Below are 19,375 nucleotides of genomic sequence, written 5' to 3'. Positions count from 1 at the left end.
GCCCAGTTGTGTTTAGTCAACTCATGACTTGTTTGTGACTTACCTCAACCTTTTTCAGTAGCACAGAGGTAGAAGTAGAGAAGGAAGGTAGAAGGCTACAGTAAAGACAGAGGAGAAATGGAAGTAGAGGAGCTTTTGATCTGAGAGGAATTTCAGAGTTAATAGATGATAGAGCAAGAACACTTAGAGATAATGGTGAGACTGAGGGTCTGACAATGCTTGTGGGTGACCAAGGTGGAATGTCATTGTAGGTCATGGGACATAAAGAAGGTTGATGAACTGGGAAGCTAGCATATTCAAGGGGACATTAATGTATACAATGATTCTCCCAACATGAAAGCAAAGGGTTATAATAAAAAGGAAAACTATAAACCCAAATCTGAATTTTTTAACCACAAAAAAAAGACAGGGAAGGGAATGAATTCTCAGATGACACATAACTATGAGAGACAGGAATCCTGTCCTCTTGTCCTTTAGTGTGTTCCAAGTTTTTGATCTGTCTTTTTCTTTGCTCAGATTCCATCTGGGAAAAAAAAATCAGTTGTCCCTTATCTACTCTGTCCATAGTCCTCAGATTGACCTATACAATTTGGCCTCAGTCTATCTGTCCATCTCAGTCTACATAGCATCGTTAATCCACATGAATCCTACGTTTCAACTAATTTGATCTATTCGACTTCTCTAAACAAGGCTTCCACTTTCCAATTCTTTGCCTTTGGCTCGTACATTTTCCTTCCCCTGAAATCTTCCTTTGAGCCTCTATCTCAAATCTACTAGTTCCATAAGCTGCTAGTTTTTCTCTTTCCAGCTAAAAATGCCTCCTTGTTACTCTGGCAGGAAACAGGATTTTGACCCGTTCAATCTTTCACCCTATTCCTGTCATTGCTAATGTAGAGAAGCATTTGGGTCAGTTATTCTGGTATGGGTTTTGAGCAATGGTAGGCTTCCCCAAAATACTGCCTGTTACTCCTCACGTTATACACATCTGCCTTACAGACCTACCTCTTACTGATATGAAATTCCATTTCACCCAAATGCTTGGGGAACAGTGGCTCAACTAATGAATTTTCAGGTTAATTACTGCTTTATTAGAAAATCTTGTTGATTCAACCATGTCCTCTTTTCTGTATTTAGTGACTTATGAGGAAAATCTCTGAATATTTCTTTGATTGTAGTTCTTAAGGTGACTTAGGGTCCTGATTATGGCCTTTATACAACATAGTAGTTGTCAAAACTATAGCCATACTGATATATTCTTAGAAGTGATTCTTAAAATTAGTCCCTACTATCAGCTTTGTGTTGTCATATTCCCCTGTACCTAAAAAGGGAAGGCAGAATTGTAATTGTTGTTCCTATTGGAGGGTTCCATTTAAATTTAGGATTGCTTTAGTGAGGTTTTACTTCAGAAGAAAAGTTGAAGAAGCCTAGGTATCAGTGTAATCATGTAAGCATATCCCAGTCATCCAGTGGGAAAAGACCTCCAAGATCTGTCCTACGTTATTCCCCTACTGTTTCTGTCTTCTTTGGCAAACTGTTGCTGAGCCAGACGAGTCTCCACTTGTAGTGGGTTGGTTAAGCATGCTTTGAATATGAGGGAAGCAGACAATGTTAGTGAAAACATACACTGGCCACTTTCCTTGATGCCTGTTAGAGAAAAGTGATGCTCTTTGGAGAAATATGTGTAAGCAGGCTTTTTTCAAGGAAAGTCAGAGCTAAGCTCCTTTGAACAAAGAATCAAAATTAAGGCTTCTAAAATATGGAATCTAGAGTAACTTGGCAGAGGAGAAAAATATGAGAATAGGGGGTACAATATTTGGACATTTGAAAATGGAACTGGCTGCCACAGATTTTAAGAGATATCTTCATCTACCATATCTTTGCTCAGAGGCGAACACAAACCTACCCAAAGAGTATCACTGGACTCCTTTTCCTTCCCCTTAGGCATCTTTCCCTTGGCCTCCTGGGACTTTCCTGCCTGTTACAATCTTATATATCAAACCAATTTTTTTTTTTCTAGAGGTAGGGAGGGAAAGGAATATTATATATATGAAGATGCAGGTAGATAAAGGTAATTACTTAAACACATATAGGGCAAGACTTATTGGTTTGGAGGCCCCGATTAAGATGCATAAGAGCATGTGAGGTTGATGATTATATTTCGGGGAGAGTTAATTGACGGAAGGTGAAGGCAGACAAAGGACTTCTGCTTACTGCCTTCTTGAATCCCAATCAGGAATTATGATTAAAGACTCCACGAGACAACAGAGGGCTGATGAATTGGTGTCTCTTTTTTTTTCTTTTTTTGCCGTCATTCACACTTGATTGACTTCAACCTTTCAAGTGCAAAAGTCTCTCTTTTCCATTATTATTCATAGCCATCTGAGTTTTTCTAATTAAAGTGTATGAAAACAATTACTGATCCGTCGTACTGAGTCTGTTAGTGGGGATGTCTGCCTTACTGTAATGTGTATAAAAAGCTCACAGTTTTCTATAATGATGTGCAGCTGAGGTGTTAGATAATTTTATTCTTTTTTACTCTGTAGGGTTTTTTTATTCCTCATGATTTATTTTTCATAATTCCTAAAGATCCCAGGAAAGGACTGATCCTGCAGCTTCAACTGAGAAGGGGCAGGAGGGAATATTCATTTTCTTTCTCTTTCTCTCCAACTAACCCCCCTCTCCCCCCTACACACAGACACACACCCCATTCCCTACCCCCTCATCTGAGGCTGGTTACTATAAATTAATCGGTGACCTTTCACTTCTTAGATTCCCACTGGAATTCCCAACCACACTGGTCAGAAATGCCTTCTATTAAAAAGAAAATAGATGGAATGAGTTTGGCATTCTCAGCACCATTGATTCATCAACCCCTGGATTTAACCAGCTGCCGTTACATGTTGTCTTAAGGGGGTGCAGATGTCTGCAGGAGACAGAAATGCTGTCTCATGCAGTCTTACTCACCTGAACTGCACCTGTTCTTTAGTAAACAGGATTCTCAAAAGTCCTTGCATGTCATTTGGTGAATGTAGAGTGTGGTATCTGCCTCTCACATGACATGACAGGTGTCCCTTACTGTTGTTATATCTTCTTAGCACCCATAATCATTACCTGGCCTCTTTCCAAATGTTTAGCATTTCAGTTATAACCTAAAGAGAGATTTTAGTGATTGCAATGAATATCAGCAACTATTTGGAGAATGGCTCAAGTCTTCAAAACAATAATAATTTATATATTTAATACTAATATTGATCTAGGAGTTGTACCTGTACCTGTACATGCAAAACATGTAGAGATTGGACTGGGACAGGAGCTATGATTTCACTGGCATTAGTAGTTCCTTGATAAGGAAACTCCTTCTCCCAGTCAAGCTTAGGAGTTTGCCTGCAGTTTATAGAGAGTTATCTGTGGCAAAGTTGTCAAACTTAAATAACTTTATAGAAAGTTACCTGCTGAAGCATATTGACATGGGAGGAAAAAAAACTGTACATTAACATCTATATTCTAGTTTCTGTCAAAGGCAGGATTTGAACCCAAGTCATCCAGACTTCAAAGCCCACTCTGTATCCATTCCACCATCTTTCTTCTCACATAGAGATGTCATTGTTGAAAATGTTTTGTCTATCACGCATGATTCCTGCTAAGTGATGAAGGGTGCCAAATAAAATAGATGATGAATATTTATTTCACTTATTCTCTATCTTCAAAATATTTTTATATTTCAAATACATAAATATAACTGTATATTTTATTTTAAAACATTTATAAATTTATTTTGATATATGAATATAAACTTTTCTATTTTGTATAATTTATTTTATGAACATATGAAAATATTCTTCTAAATCCACCTTTCTGTATATTACAGAAAAAGTGGGAAAGTTGACAAGAAAAACATGTTAACAAACTCCAACTTGTATCTTATTGTACACTAGCCGGCAAAGTTAAGAGAACCTGGTATGTCACCATGTCTGTACTGGGCATCCCTCCTGTTGGAACTAGAGAATGTGAGTTCTTATGTTGGACATTGTTGTAAAGCAATATGGTTCTCAAGCCCAAGTACCAAATTAGGAGGTCCTTGTTCAGGTCTGTGAGTAAGTGTGTGGCAAGGTGGTGGGAAAGATGGAAGCAAAGAGAGGGATCAGATGCAGAATAGTGGCTCTTTTTGATCCAGGCCAGTTGGCTGAACCCCATAGTATTTAAGGTCAGTGGCTGATGGCAGGGTCGGGTCCTCCCCTACTGGTGTTTTCCATAGGGCTAGCTCTGTGGCGGCAACATCAGACACAGCCTTCTGGTGTTTCCTGTCCCTCTAGAAGAAATTTTTGCCTCTAGTGAGGCACAGGGAGTGTTCTTTTCTCTTGATCCGAGTGTGTAAAGGGTTACAAAACGTTGTTTTCCTGGAAAATCTGCCAACTTGTCTGCCTGTCCTCATCCTTCCCTTTGTTCCTTTTCTTCTTATTCTTACCCTTTCCTTCCCTCTCTTATTCCCCTCCTTTTCTTGCCTGAATACATTTTGAAAACAGTACTACAATGCTCCTTGCTTCAAGATTACAGTGTACTTTACTAGGTATGATTTAATTAGGGCCCTTATTATGTTTTCAGCAGCTTAAGGTGGGCCTTTCAACTTATCTACCTAATTGGCTGCACAAGAAGTTTCACAACCCATGACAAAACATTGTCAGTGATCAAAGTCAAAATTCTGCATAAAGGAAAAATATTAATAATAAGATTATTCTTCAAGTGTGCACTGCTAATTATGTCCAGAATGTAACCGTAGAAACACTTTTGACTGATGCGAGCTTTGTCTAATAAACATGAATCTTCAGTGAGCTATGAAAAGTGACACCTCCGCCTTCACACTGGGGAAGGCTAATTTTGCTTATTAAAGAATTTTTAAACCTCTTCCCATTTCGTTTCCCCTTCCTCCCCATTTGACTCCCTCCATTTCTCTGTCTCTCCTGCTCAGGTGACAACCCCTGAAATGATGATGCCCAGCAGCATGTTTCTTCCGGCCGCTGTTCCAGAACGAGATGGGAGCTCCAACCCGGAAGAGGCAGGAAAGCAGCCTGGTCAGTTTCTTCATTCTTGACTTCAGAGAATTGACATAAAATCAAATCCTAAACCAAGAACAGCATCCTTTGAGGTTTGGAGGATCATTTCCGGTCCATAGGGCTATGCCTGTTGAGGAAATGGGAGGATCAGAGTGACTTCTTTTGCCTTTGACATTTATTTGTACTTTATTCATATAGTTCAAAGATGAGAAACAGACAGACAATGGAATATTGATATCCTTCTCTGTTGATGTCAGTGTGATCAACTTTGTGACCTGAGTGTTTGGAAATAGGCATTAACAAAGAATCTAGGGGCACACTGTATGGGTGTGTATGTTTGAACGTGTGACTGTTATATAAACAGTACTGAGTTGATGAACTAAGTCTCCTGAGCTTCTGAGATTCAATAATGAATCTCTCAAGCCTGGTAGTACTAGGTGATTAGATATCATTTTCATGAGAAATTATTCCTTACAGGCCAATGACTTAGTCAAATAACTTTGGAGGCACAGACTTGGTCCCTTCCTCCTTAAAAAACAGTTTTACAGGGGTGACTAGGTGGCACTGGCCCTGGAGTCAGGAGTACCTGAATTCAAATCTGGCCTCAGACACTTAATAATGACCTAGCTGTGTGGCCTTGGGAAAGCCCTTACTTAACTTCATTTGCCTTGCAAAAAGCTTAAAAAAGAAGAAAAAAAAAGGTGAAGTTTAACTTCCCTAGGGTGAAGAGGTTCTCTGTAAATGTCTTTCTTGTGGAAGTTTGTACTGCACTTTCCTGTTTGTGGGTATTTCCCGCTATCTTGAGCTTATCACACTCTATCTTTCACCCCATCAAGAGAGTCAAGTAGATTCTAAATTGTCTTTCTTAAGAGTTAAGCCTAATGAATAAACTCACCAGAATCAAAACATCTCATAATATCACAGCCCTATCAACCAACCTAGGATGGTCAGCTTTCCCTGCTTAATGTGAAGAAACATTGAGCAGTTCTTTTTTTTTTTAAGAGAGTGTGAGAGAATTTGTAGGTATAACTGTCCCTAGGATGTAATAAGAAATGAATTTTATTGGGGCCCATTCCCTCTTACATTGTAGAAACTTAGGAAATTGTCTTCTGAAAATAGATGGCTTGGTATCAGAAGGCCAACAAAAAATTTAGCAACCAGATTTTAATCAAAAGTAGAGTAGCTTAATAAAGAATGTTTTTCCTCTGACTTTTTTGAAGGATAGCAGTACTATCCACAGCTTATATAGGTGGATAGATTTTTCCTGCTTAAAAAAAGAAATAATGCAGTAAAATATTCTCAATTTGAATAGACATTATATACCAAATTCAGTGAGATTTGACTGAATTTCTAAGAATTAACATTATTTTTCCCCTCTGAACATTTTCAGAGACCTATGTGGAAAAACAAGAGATCCACACCAAAATTAGTAGCTAAAATAAAGGTTAAAGAAATTTTACTTCCATGTGCCTTCAACTTCTAGATAAATTCATAAGTTCATTGTATATGTTAAAAGTCTATTGTAAGTGGTAACTTTTTCATTAGTTTGTTTACTCTGTATCTAAGATATTGTACTTGAAAAATAGTAGAATCACATTTTTAAGATTTGCTCTTTCAGATGGGCTCCCCCCACCTCACAAGGCTGCCTTGATCATATTGCATTAATAAACTGTTATCACAGTAGAAAACTCTGGCTGACATTTCTAATGGGTTTTTTTTTATTTCTCTTTGGGTTTTGATATATTTTGCAGAAACCTCAGAGGATCTGGGGAAAAGCATCCTGCCATCAGAGAGCACAGAACACAGCGGAGAACTGAAACCCTCCCCTGCTGACCCAAGTTCTGCACGGGAGGAATCAGGCTTCCTTTGCTGGAAGAAGGGATGCAATCAAGTCTTCAAAACCTCTTCAGCCCTTCAGACGCATTTCAATGAGGTCCATGCAAAGAGACCTCAGCTGCCTGTGTCTGACCGCCACGTGTACAAGTATCGCTGCAATCAGTGCAGCCTGGCCTTCAAGACTGTGGAGAAGCTCCAGCTCCATTCACAGTACCATGTCATCAGGGCAGCCACCATGTGCTGCCTCTGCCAACGCAGTTTTCGAACTTTCCAGGCCTTGAAAAAGCACCTCGAGACAAGCCACCTGGAGCTGAGTGAGGCAGACATCCAGCAGCTTTATAGTGGCCTCCTAGTCAATGGTGACCTCCTGGCTATGGGAGACCCATCCTTGGCAGAGGATCACACCATCATTGTTGAGGAAGACAAAGAAGAGGAGAGTGACTTGGAAGATAAGCAGAGCCCCACTGGCAGTGATTCTGGGTCGGTCCAAGAGGATTCGGGCTCAGAACCAAAGAGGGCTCTTCCTTTCAGAAAAGGCCCAAATTTTACAATGGAAAAGTTTCTGGATCCTTCCCGCCCTTACAAATGTACAGTCTGCAAAGAGTCTTTTACCCAAAAGAATATTCTATTGGTTCACTATAATTCTGTCTCCCATCTGCACAAGTTAAAGAGAGCCCTCCAGGAGTCCGCCACTGGTCAGCCAGAGCCTACCAGTAGCCCAGACAACAAGCCTTTTAAGTGTAACACCTGCAGCGTGGCCTACAGTCAGAGTTCCACTCTGGAGATCCACATGAGGTCTGTGTTGCATCAAACCAAGGCCCGAGCAGCAAAGCTGGAGGCTGCTGGGGGCAGCGGGGCTAGCAATGGCACTGGGAGTAGCAACAGCATCTCTCTGGGAGCTTCCACACCAAGCCCAGTGAACACGAGTGGGACCAGCAACACCTTTCCCACGACCAGCACTGGAAATGCAAGCACAGCCCCAAGTTCCAGTTTGCTCAGCCAGGCCACAAACGATAATGTTGGGATGCCACCCCTTGGGAATCCCGTCAGTGCCAACATTGCCTCCCCTTCTGAGCCCAAGGAGGTCAACCGAAAGAAGCTGGCAGATATGATTGCTTCCAGACAGCAGCAGCAGCAGCAGCAGCAACAACAGCAGCAGCAGCAGCAGGCACAGACACTGGCCCAGGCCCAGGCCCAGGTCCAGGCCCACTTACAGCAAGAGCTACAGCAGCAGGCAGCCCTCATCCAGTCTCAGCTGTTTAACCCTGCCCTCCTGCCTCACTTTCCCATGACCACAGAGACCTTGCTCCAGCTCCAGCAACAACAGCATCTCCTCTTCCCATTCTATATCCCCAGTGCCGAGTTTCAGCTCAACCCAGATGTGAGCCTGCCTGTCACTAGTGGGGCAAGCCTGATGCTGACAGGGACAGGCCCTACCCTGCTAGAAGACTTGAAGGCACAGGTCCAGATTCCCCAGCAGAGCCACCAGCAGATCCTGCAACAGCAACAGCAGAGCCAACTCTCCCTGTCCCAGACACACACTGCTCTCCTCCCACAGAGCCAGCACCCAGAGAAGAAAAACAAGACTGTTGTCAAAGAGAAAGACAAAGAGGGACAGAGGGAAAGGGAGAACCTCGAGAGGGGAGATGGGAACACAGGCTCTAAGGAATCGCTTCCAGACCCCTTGAAGCCCAAAGACAAGAAAGACTTTGCACCAGGAGGTAGCTCAGAACCCTCGATGCTGCCCCCACGCATTGCCTCAGATGCAAGGGGCAATGCTACCAAGGCCTTGTTGGAGAACTTTGGCTTTGAGCTGGTTATCCAATATAATGAAAATAAACAGAAGGTGCAAAAGAAGAGTGGAAAGATGGAGCCAGGTGACAGCTTGGAAAAACTGGAGTGTGACTCATGTGGCAAGTTATTCTCCAATATTCTGATCCTGAAGAGTCACCAAGAGCACGTTCATCAAAATTACTTTCCCTTTAAGCAACTGGAGAGGTTTGCCAAGCAGTACAGAGAGCACTATGATAAACTGTATCCACTGAGGCCTCAGACTCCAGAGCCACCACCACCACCACCACCACCTCCTCCACCACCACCTCCTCCCATCCCTGTGGCTCCTCCTCAGCCAGCTTCTACTCCTACTCTTCCCACACCAGCCCCTCCTATCACTTCTCCCACAATCGCACCAGCCCAGCCATCTGTGCCGCTCACACAGCTCTCTATGCCAATGGAGCTGCCCATCTTCTCACCACTCATGATGCAAACCATGCCCCTGCAGACATTGCCAGCCCAGCTGCCCCCTCAGCTGGGTCCTGTTGACCCTCTGCCAGCCGATCTGGCTCAGCTTTACCAACATCAGCTCAATCCCAGCCTACTCCAGCAGCAAAACAAGAGGCCCCGCACCAGAATCACTGATGACCAACTCCGAGTCCTCAGGCAGTATTTTGACATCAACAACTCCCCCAGTGAAGAACAGATCAAAGAGATGGCAGACAAGTCTGGATTGCCCCAGAAAGTGATAAAACACTGGTTCAGAAATACTTTGTTTAAGGAGCGACAGCGGAACAAAGACTCACCCTACAACTTCAGCAATCCACCTATCACGAGCCTAGAAGAACTCAAGATAGACTCACGGCCCCCTTCTCCTGAACCTCAGAAGCACGAATACTGGGGAAGCAAAAGATCCTCAAGAACGCGGTTTACTGACTACCAGCTGAGAGTCCTGCAGGATTTCTTTGATGCTAATGCTTATCCAAAGGATGATGAATTTGAACAGCTTTCTAATTTATTGAACCTCCCAACTCGAGTCATAGTCGTCTGGTTTCAGAACGCCCGACAGAAGGCCAGGAAAAACTATGAAAACCAGGGAGAGGGCAAAGATGGAGAAAGGCGGGAGCTTACCAACGACAGGTATATCCGAACAAGCAATTTAAACTACCAGTGCAAAAAATGTAACTTAGTCTTTCAACGTATTTTTGATCTTATTAAGCATCAGAAGAAGCTGTGCTACAAAGATGAGGATGAGGATGGGCAGGACGATAGCCAGAATGAAGACTCCATGGATGCCATGGAGCTGCTGACTCCGACCAGCTCTTCCTGCAGCACTCCGATGCCCTCCCAGGCCTACAGCGCTCCAGCCTCCTCAGCCAATGCGACATCTTCGACCTTTTTGCAGCTCAACGCAGAAGCTGATGAGCCCTCCACCTTTGGCTCAAAACTAGAAGTTACAGATGAGAAACCAAAGCAGCCTGAACCTCCAAATTCACAGCCAAACCAAACCCAAGAGAAGCAAGTACAACCAAAGCATGAGTCGCAACAGCAGCAGCAGCCCCAGCAAGACCAATTGGAACAGAAGACAAATGCAGCTCAGCAGAAGAACCCTCAGCTTCCTTCTCCTGCACTGCAGCAGCCTCCCCAGCAGGTTCCTCCCCCTCAATGCTCCCTACCCCAGTCAAGCCCAAGCCCATCCTCACAGATGTCTCATCTGTCTCTCAAGCCTCTTCACACATCTACTCCCCAACAGCTGGCCAACCTACCTCCTCAGCTTATCCCATACCAGTGTGACCAGTGCAAACTGGCATTCCCCTCCTTTGAACATTGGCAAGAACATCAGCAGCTTCACTTTCTAAGTGCACAGAACCAGTTCATCCACCCCCAGTTTCTGGACAGGACGCTGGACATGCCTTTCATGCTGTTTGACCCCAGTAACCCACTTCTTGCAAGTCAACTGCTCTCTGGAGCCCTGCCACAAGTTCCAACAAGCTCGGCCACCTCTCCTTCAACACCAACCTCCACAATGAACACTCTGAAGAGGAAGCTGGAGGAGAAGGCCAGCGCTAGTCCTGGGGAGAATGACAGTGGAACTGGAGGAGAGGAGCCACAAAGAGATAAGCGCTTAAGGACAACCATTACCCCAGAACAGCTGGAAATTCTCTACCAAAAGTACCTGCTGGACTCCAACCCAACCCGGAAGATGTTAGATCACATTGCACATGAGGTGGGCTTAAAAAAGCGTGTAGTACAAGTTTGGTTTCAGAACACCCGAGCTCGGGAAAGGAAAGGACAGTTTCGTGCAGTTGGCCCTGCCCAGGCCCACAGGCGGTGCCCTTTCTGTAGGGCACTTTTCAAAGCCAAGACTGCCCTAGAGGCCCACATCCGGTCCCGTCACTGGCATGAAGCTAAAAGAGCTGGCTACAACTTAACTCTGTCTGCCATGCTATTGGATTGTGATGGTGGCATACAGATGAAAGGAGATCTCTTTGACGGAAGTAGCTTTTCCCACTTGCCACCAAGTGGCAGTGACAGCCAGGGTGTTCCCCTCTCACCAGTGAGTAAAACCATGGAGCTGTCACCAAGAACTCTGCTTAGCCCTTCCTCCATCAAAGTAGAAGGAATAGAAGACTTTGAAAGTCCCTCCATGTCCTCAGTTAATCTTAACTTTGACCAAACCAAGCTGGACAATGATGACTGCTCCTCTGTCAACACAGCCATCACAGATACCACCACAGGAGATGAAGGCAATGCAGACAATGATAGCGCAACAGGAATAGCAACTGAAACCAAATCATCATCAGCGCCCAATGAGGGGCTGACCAAAGCTGCCATGATGGCAATGTCTGAATATGAAGATCGGTTGTCTTCTGGTCTGGTCAGCCCAGCTCCTAGCTTTTACAGCAAGGAGTATGACAATGAAGGTACAGTGGACTACAGTGAGACATCTAGCCTTGCTGATCCCTGCTCCCCAAGTCCTGGTGCCAGTGGGTCAGCAGGAAAGTCTGGAGATAGCGGAGATCGGCCAGGGCAGAAACGTTTTCGGACTCAAATGACTAACCTTCAGTTGAAAGTCCTCAAGTCTTGCTTTAATGACTATAGGACGCCAACCATGCTGGAGTGTGAGGTCCTAGGCAATGACATTGGACTGCCAAAGAGAGTTGTTCAGGTCTGGTTCCAGAATGCCAGAGCAAAAGAAAAGAAGTCAAAGCTAAGCATGGCCAAGCATTTTGGTATCAACCAAACAAGTTATGAGGGACCCAAAACAGAGTGCACTTTGTGTGGCATCAAGTACAGCGCTCGGCTGTCTGTACGTGACCATATCTTTTCTCAACAGCATATCTCCAAAGTTAAAGACACCATTGGAAGCCAGTTGGACAAGGAGAAGGAGTACTTTGACCCAGCTACTGTGCGTCAGTTGATGGCTCAACAAGAGTTGGATCGGATCAAAAAGGCCAATGAGGTTCTTGGACTGGCAGCTCAACAACCAGGAATGTTTGACAACCCTCCTCTTCAAGCTCTTAACCTCCCTACTGCTTATCCGGCATTACAGGGCATTCCCCCAGTGTTGCTCCCTGGCCTCAACAGTCCATCTTTGCCAAGCTTCACTCCATCCAACACAGGTGGGTGCTGGTACAATCCATTGACACTGCTCCTATTCTCTTTCCCTGTGTCAGTGACCTGAACACTTTTGTCCAAATTGTTGCATAGAATCACATAGAATCTAGGTAGATGGACAGGGTTAGAAGAACAGTTCTGATGCTTCTTCTTAATCTCAGAGCATTAAGAACTATTAGAGAAGTTCTTTATCCAGGTCCATTGTGTTGCCTGTTCTGTCCAAATATTTCTAATCCATGAAAGATACCAATTATTTGTCAATAGGTACTAAAACAGTGTGGAAGATTTGTTAAATGAATTGATTTTTCTCTCCTGTAGTCCTCTTCTTTCCTTGGCCAGTTGAAGATTAACTCACACCAGGAAGAATCTCTCTTTAAATAACATCACTTGCTTCTTGCTCTGACTGGTGACTGTCAAGAATCTTAGTTCTTTATAACTAATTTGTAGTTTGATCAGATGTCTCATATTAGGAAAGGCAGTAAGGGATTTCTCATCCAACTTGTTGCAATATAGTTCTGATTGAATGAATATCCCCCAAAATAATCTCTAGAGATTTGTTTTGTCCCCTCTTGGAACCCTCCTTCTTTCTTTCACTGTGTTTCCTCCTTTTCTCTCTTCCAAGTTAGTAAGAAACATAGACTCTGAGATGGCAAGTATCTCACAAGCCAGCTAATCTGTCTGACCCATAACTGAACAGGCATATTTTGGACAACATCCCCAATAAAGTGTTAATCCAGCCTTTGCTCAGAAAACTGTAGCAGGGAGGAACCTGTCATATCCCAAGGCTGCCCATTATTCCATTTTGGGAGTAGCTTTAGCTGTTAGGTTTTGCCTTTTGGGTGAGTATGAGCATGTGAATGTGTCATAGACCCCTTGGCAATCCCTTCTCAGAATAACAATTTTAAACATAAAATAAAATACTCAGGAGTACAAAAGAAACCAAAGCTATAAAAATCCATTTATCAAAAGTTGATAAATTTCAGGTTAAGAACCCCCAACTTCTTCAGTCAATCCTAAGTCTGCGGCTACTGCACCTTTAGCCCCACAATCAAACAGAAGAAATCTGATCTCTTTTTGAAGTGACAGGACTTTAAATACCTGAAGTTGTCTGTCATGTCCCTCCAACTCTTCTTCAGGATAAGCATTCCCCATTTTGTCCAGCCAATCTTTATCTGGCATCTCATTGCTCTCCGGGGTATTCTGTGGGTGATCAGTATCCTCGGAATGAGACAGACAGAGCTGGATATGGGATTCCAGGTATCTGATGCAGGCAGACTGATGTACAGGGTGTCTCTGCCCATCTCCTTTTAAAATGATGCCTCCCTTGGCTTTTCTGACTCCCATCTCACACTGATTTGAATGAAGACCTTTTCAGATTAACTAATCATACTTCCCCCACCTTGTACTTACAAAACTGATTTTTTTCTTTAATGTAAGACCAACTTCACTGAGTCAGAAGGATGAGTTCAAATCTTCTCTCTGGCATTTCCTGGCTATATGACTATAGGTCAGGCTCTTTGCCTCCCCCAGCAACTTTGTAAGGCTCTAAGTTACACCCAAGTTGCTGATCTGCATCCCTAGGGGAAATCTGACATAGCAGGTACCTCAGCTGGTAAAATCCCAACTCAGACCCATGTCTCCTATATGTTGATGCATAGCACAGTCCTGGTACATGATAGGTGCTTAATAAATGTGACTGACTGACCTCCACTTGATTTCCATTTATATCTCCCTCACCTGATTCCTATATTTTGTCACTTGAATTTCTCAAGATACAGTGCTGTATATACCCTATACCTTACACCACTCCTTTTCCTCTTGAATTATATATAGGGTACTCTTCAGAGCAGTGTCCAGTTATGAGTTTCATCCCATTATACCTCAGTGTTGTCTGTGAGGTCAGACAGATTTACCTCCTCACTTATCTCTGTCATTTTTCTTTCTCTCTTGGTCTCCATCTCTCTCGGTCTCCATCTCTCTCGGAAGAAGTATAGAGCTTCAGAATATATTGCTTCAGAGCAATGTCCAGTTATGAGTTTCATCCCACTGTGCCTCAGGTGTTGTCTTTGAGTCAGACAGATTTACTTCCTCACTTGTCTCTATCATTCAGTCTCTATCTCCATCTCTCTCTCTCTCTTTCTTTTTGTTAATCTCTATCTCTAAAAGTCTCATACCCAATTCTTTTATTGAGAACCTAAACTATAGATGCTTCTTAAATGAAACTCATTTTTCTTGTTATCCATACTTTTGGATATTTATATATAATATCCAGTTCTATGGGTTTTATTGTTATTTCCTCCCTTGAATTATATCTCTTGGGAATTTCTGCTCATTTCTACTGCTATTCTGGATATAGCATAGATATTCTTTCTTCTTTTTTTCCCCCTCCCTTCCTTTTTGATTTGATTTGAAGGATCTCAGGCAATCACTTTCTTACCAGACCTTGTTAGGTATACCCCATCCCTCACTAAAAACCAGTCATTACCCAATGGTCCAGATCTACTCCCATTCTCAAGCTCCATCTTCTTAACAAACCATTTAATTATAAATTTGCTCCTGCCCTTGATCATCAGCAATGATGAAAACATCATTTGAGCCCCAAGATTTGAACATCTTTAGTAAACTCTCCTAAATTCTTCCTGTCATCATCAGTTGTGCCATATGTATCACCAAAAGTGTATATAATCATCCAATTTAACAAATTTTTGACAAATTTGTTCACTTTCATTATTTCAGTGATTTCATTAATGAGGGTCATTCCACTAGTAGTAGTCATCACAGCTTTATTCATCTATGTTTATCATAAACAATTCTTGTTCTTCACATACCCTCCACAAAGGATCTCTCCAACATACATGAAGTTTTCCTCTATATCTTTTTAATAGTCATTGACAATGCTCATATTGATCCTTGCTTGGCCTATCTCTTTTCCTGGTCATGTGTGCCTTTGATAAATTCATTATATCATTCAGAACTGAACATCTTTGGTGCAATGTTACAGCTTACCAACATATTCCATTTGTTACCTGCAATTGTAGTTGATCTGAAATTACAAGTAGATGACAGCAATCTTCTGTAACTTGTATCAGCTGATGACTATTAGGAGCACACTATAGTCATCCAAATGAAATCCAGTTTGCTCTCTTCCACCTTTTTCATTCTGTCCATTCTGTATGCTGTTTGTCTGAGGATGTGTAGCCTAAGTCCATTAGCTGCCCATCCACCTAATTTTCATAATGGGTGAAAGAGGTATTTGTTATCCATTTTTTTTCTATGAGGATAGTTAGGGTAATTTCTTAAGTAGCTTGAGGAGACCTTATAGTATATCAGGACTTGACAAGGTGTCATCAGTAAACAAAATGATCAAAAAAACCTTAAGAATCACAACAAATTCCTTCTCTGTCAGTTGAAAAACATTTATTAAGCATCTGCTGAATGCTAGGCACTGTGCCAAGTATTGGGAATACAAAGAAAAAACAATCCCTCTTCTCAGGCTAATGGGGGGAGGGGACATGGTACACTCCAGATGTGATATCTTCCATGAAGCTTAGAAATGTCTTTGGCAAGTAGATATTTTCCTGTGCTATATTTTTTCTTTATATTAATTATAGGGAAGGAAGCAAGGAGTAGTGTTCTTAGAGTCAAGAGAGACCCCAATTCAAATCGCATCCCTAATACTTACTAGCTGTAAGTCCATGGGTAAAATATTTCTCTCTTAGCTTCAATTTCCTCATCTGTATAAAAGATAAAAAAAACAAAACACCATGGTACCTGTCTCATCAATTTATTATGAGAATAAAATGAACTAAAAGAGATGATAGATAGGTGAATGGATACATGGATGGATATAGATAAAGGTATCTAGATCCATCTAGATATATACATATCTGTGTGTGGACAGATATAGATAAATGCATATATTACATAGCTAGAGAGATTTAGAGAATGCTTTGTGTTATATATTAATAGCTAGCACTACATAATCATCATCATCATTAAGCTATAATAATTTATCACTTTATAAATATTTCATTTTACCTTCACATCAAACCTAAGAGGAAGATGCTATTCTGATCCCCATTTTACATATGAAGAAACTGAAACAGAGGTTAAGTATCTTGCCCAGGGTCACTCAGCTAGTGTCAGTCTGGATTTGAATTCCAGTCTTCTTAACTACAGATCTGGCTTTCTATCCACTCTGCCACTTACCTGCCTAATAAGTTAGTATTCTCAAAGAATCATTAAAATTTTCTCTTGGTTGCATCTATCAATAAATTGTATAATCTTAACCTAAAAGTGAGAGAACACCTAATTATAGGGGAGCTTTTAGGGCTAGGTTTTTCGTCAAATGATGCTTGTTTCTTTGCAATCAAAAAACAATAAGCAATGCAATCTTTTATTCTCTATACCTCTCAGTCAATTGTTTAATAGAAAATAGGTCATCTCTAGATTCCATCTAGCAAGGTACCTGAGTTTAAAATGACATATAAACTCAGGTTTCCTTTTCTGCCTCAAAAAGAAATGAGAAATACTCCAAATGAGGGAGGGGGGACAGTGAAGGTCCTACCCACATAAGTAAAGTAAAATAGCAAAGGGCCACACTTATGGCATCATGCTTCATTTAATCTCTATTTTATACTTTTACTATCACTCTGGACAGTCACACAGTTGTCAGGGTTTCGGAGACAGGAAAAAGTCTGGGACTGACAGCAAGTAGGACAGATTTGCCCACACCCCAAAACCATTCTCTTATTTCTGTTGACTCCCCGCATTCATTCTGAACTGTGAACCTGCTTCAGACTCCATGTAATGATGGCTACAGAGAGGGAAGTCTGTTAAGTTTAACAGCAAGTAGAGGAGCCAACCCCAACATCTGCCATTGCTAATATCTCAGCACTCTGCACATATGCTTCCTGTCTGCTTCTTGGGGCTCTGCACAACAGGTTGCATGGGAAAGTGTCTACAGCCCCTGAGAAGGTAGATATCTGCTAAACCTAATCAACATTGGAACAGACATCCCCACACATACCTGAGGGCCTTCACCTGCAGTATCATCCATCACAGACTTTTCAGAGCTTTCTCTTGGTATCAGTTCAGTCAGACTTCTCTACCTTTCAACAGGTAAAACTTCAGGAATTACTTTATCCAGTAAGGGGAAAAATAGAGGAAAGTGGGGAAATGAGCAAGCAAAGAGAAACTCCTTGTGCAATTTAATACAATAGGAGATCATATATTAAGCTACTATCAAAACTAACCAGTTTTAAAAATAAGGCCTGGAGATATGATTCAAAAATCATTAGACTTGAAACAGATCATAATGAAAGAAAAAAAATCTGTTAACCATATTTCAGTGCAAATAAAATTTCTCAGAAATATTGGAACCAGAGGACCAAAGTAGAGAACTACAGAACTCATATCACTACCAGAGAGAACATGCTCAGAAATGCAATTGCCATGCTTAAGCATTCCCATATAGAAGAAAAATATTGCAAGCAACTAGTAAGAATTAGATTATATATCAAGGAACCATAATTACAACAAATTAGTTCAGCAGTGACAAAGGAAAGGAAATATTGTATACCAAAAATCAAAGAAAAATGACTTTTACCAAGGAATCCTGCAAAGTTGAACATAATCCCACGTGGAGAAAAAATGACTTTTAACAATAAATTCCAGACATTTCTGTTGAGAAAAATCAGAGCTTGGCAAAGTTTTCTAAAAGCAAACCCAGCAGATCAAACTTGAGAAGTGTGTGAACGTGGGCAACTGCATTGCTATAGGAACCCAAAAAACTTTTCAGTGGAAACATCTTTCATTTGATGGAAAAGATGGAAAGTATAAATTAGACTATAAATCAGCAAACAAATACCAAATTGCCCTTATTGACTGCCCCCTCTAAATTATATAGCATTTACACACACACACACACACACACACACACACACACACACATATATATGCATCAAGAAATGTAGTCATGATAGTTAAAATTTTCCTCTAGACTGTCCATGAGACAACACAACAAAATATGTCATCACTAATATATAAGATCTGCACAGAATAAGTGATATAAACTGATACATGCAGTTTTTGCAACAGGTGTTCCTAGAAAAGAAATTATGATGACAAGGAAGCCCACATTGGACCTTGAAGCTTAATTGGGAACTTAGAAGACAAAAATGTTTATTTAATCACTTATAATATTAAAACTAAAACTGAATAAAACCAGTCATTTGTGTTCATGTATGCCCCACAGCCTTTTCTACCCCCCCCCCCCTTCCTCAGTCTCAGTCTCCCCATTCTCTGTGCAGCCAGCCCTAGTCTCATTCCCAAGCTCTTTAATGTTGGGATGTTTCCAGTTTTACAGTTCCATAGGTACAAAACACTCTTTCCCCCCAACCCTATTACTCTCTTCCTAACCTCTCTGATTCAGAGGTTAACTACCCTTTTGGTAACCCAGACTCACAGCCTTATTCTTGACTGCTCATTCAACTTCCTTCATTGTATCTAGAGATTGCAAAGTGTTGCTCATTCTATTTATATGCCATTTCTAACATCTGATCCTTTCTCTTTACCCTCCAAATGACCATTACCCAAGTTTAGACTCCCTCCCCTCTTGCCTGAATTGTTTCAATAATCTTTGTTGGTCTTCCTGCTTCAGATCTTTTCCATCTCTAATTCATTATTGGCATGACTGCTTAAAAGTGTTTTTCCTTAAAAGGTAGATCTGATGTTGTGACTCCCCACTCAGAAAATTCCAGTGGCTCCCTGTTATCTTTAAAATCATTAGTAATTATACACAACTTGTATATAGCTCTGCAACATTGTTACAAAGAACTTTGAAAATTTTTTCATTTTATTCTAGTTTGCAACAATCCTGAGAGGTACCATTCTGATCCCCATTTTACAAATGAGCAAACAAGCAGGGAGGTTGAGTGATAGTTAATAGATGTCTAGAACAGGGCAGAATTTGAACTCTGGTCTTCCTGACTCCAGACCCAGTACTCTGCACAGTGGTGCTGCCTGGCAATGTGGCATCTAAATCACTTCATGTCTTTTGCAGCTTGACATTCTGTCTTGTCTTTGTCTTTCTGCAG

General features: G+C 41.7%; 1 protein-coding gene and 1 long non-coding RNA gene across 5 annotated transcripts in view; one reads left to right on the top strand and one right to left on the bottom strand.

Annotated features, from left to right (window-relative positions):
• ZFHX3 (zinc finger homeobox 3) overlaps positions 1-19,375 on the top strand; it is a 304,460-nt gene that overhangs the window by 276,601 nt on the left and 8,484 nt on the right. For all 3 annotated transcript variants that reach the window (XM_074200227.1, XM_074200222.1, XM_074200233.1), the window contains 2 exons: positions 4,967-5,069; positions 6,803-12,283. In XM_074200227.1, the coding sequence (XP_074056328.1) occupies positions 4,967-5,069; positions 6,803-12,283 (5,584 nt within the window). The remainder of the gene's footprint in view (positions 1-4,966; positions 5,070-6,802; positions 12,284-19,375) is intronic.
• LOC141497557 (uncharacterized) lies at positions 3,704-18,533 on the bottom strand. 2 transcript variants are annotated; one of them, XR_012471356.1, is made up of 4 exons: positions 17,308-18,533; positions 15,961-16,012; positions 15,305-15,502; positions 3,704-5,178 (listed from the first exon to the last, which is right to left on the bottom strand). It is a non-coding gene; the product is annotated as an uncharacterized LOC141497557 (long non-coding RNA). The 2 variants fall into 2 exon arrangements; XR_012471355.1 differs by lacking the exon at positions 3,704-5,178 and having other exon boundaries at positions 13,808-15,502.

Source organism: Macrotis lagotis, chromosome 1 (assembly GCF_037893015.1).
Source record: "Macrotis lagotis isolate mMagLag1 chromosome 1, bilby.v1.9.chrom.fasta, whole genome shotgun sequence".
NCBI lineage: Eukaryota > Metazoa > Chordata > Mammalia > Peramelemorphia > Peramelidae > Macrotis > Macrotis lagotis.
Note: the sequence above shows the minus strand (reverse complement) of the source record. Positions and strands in the feature narration are given on the sequence as shown.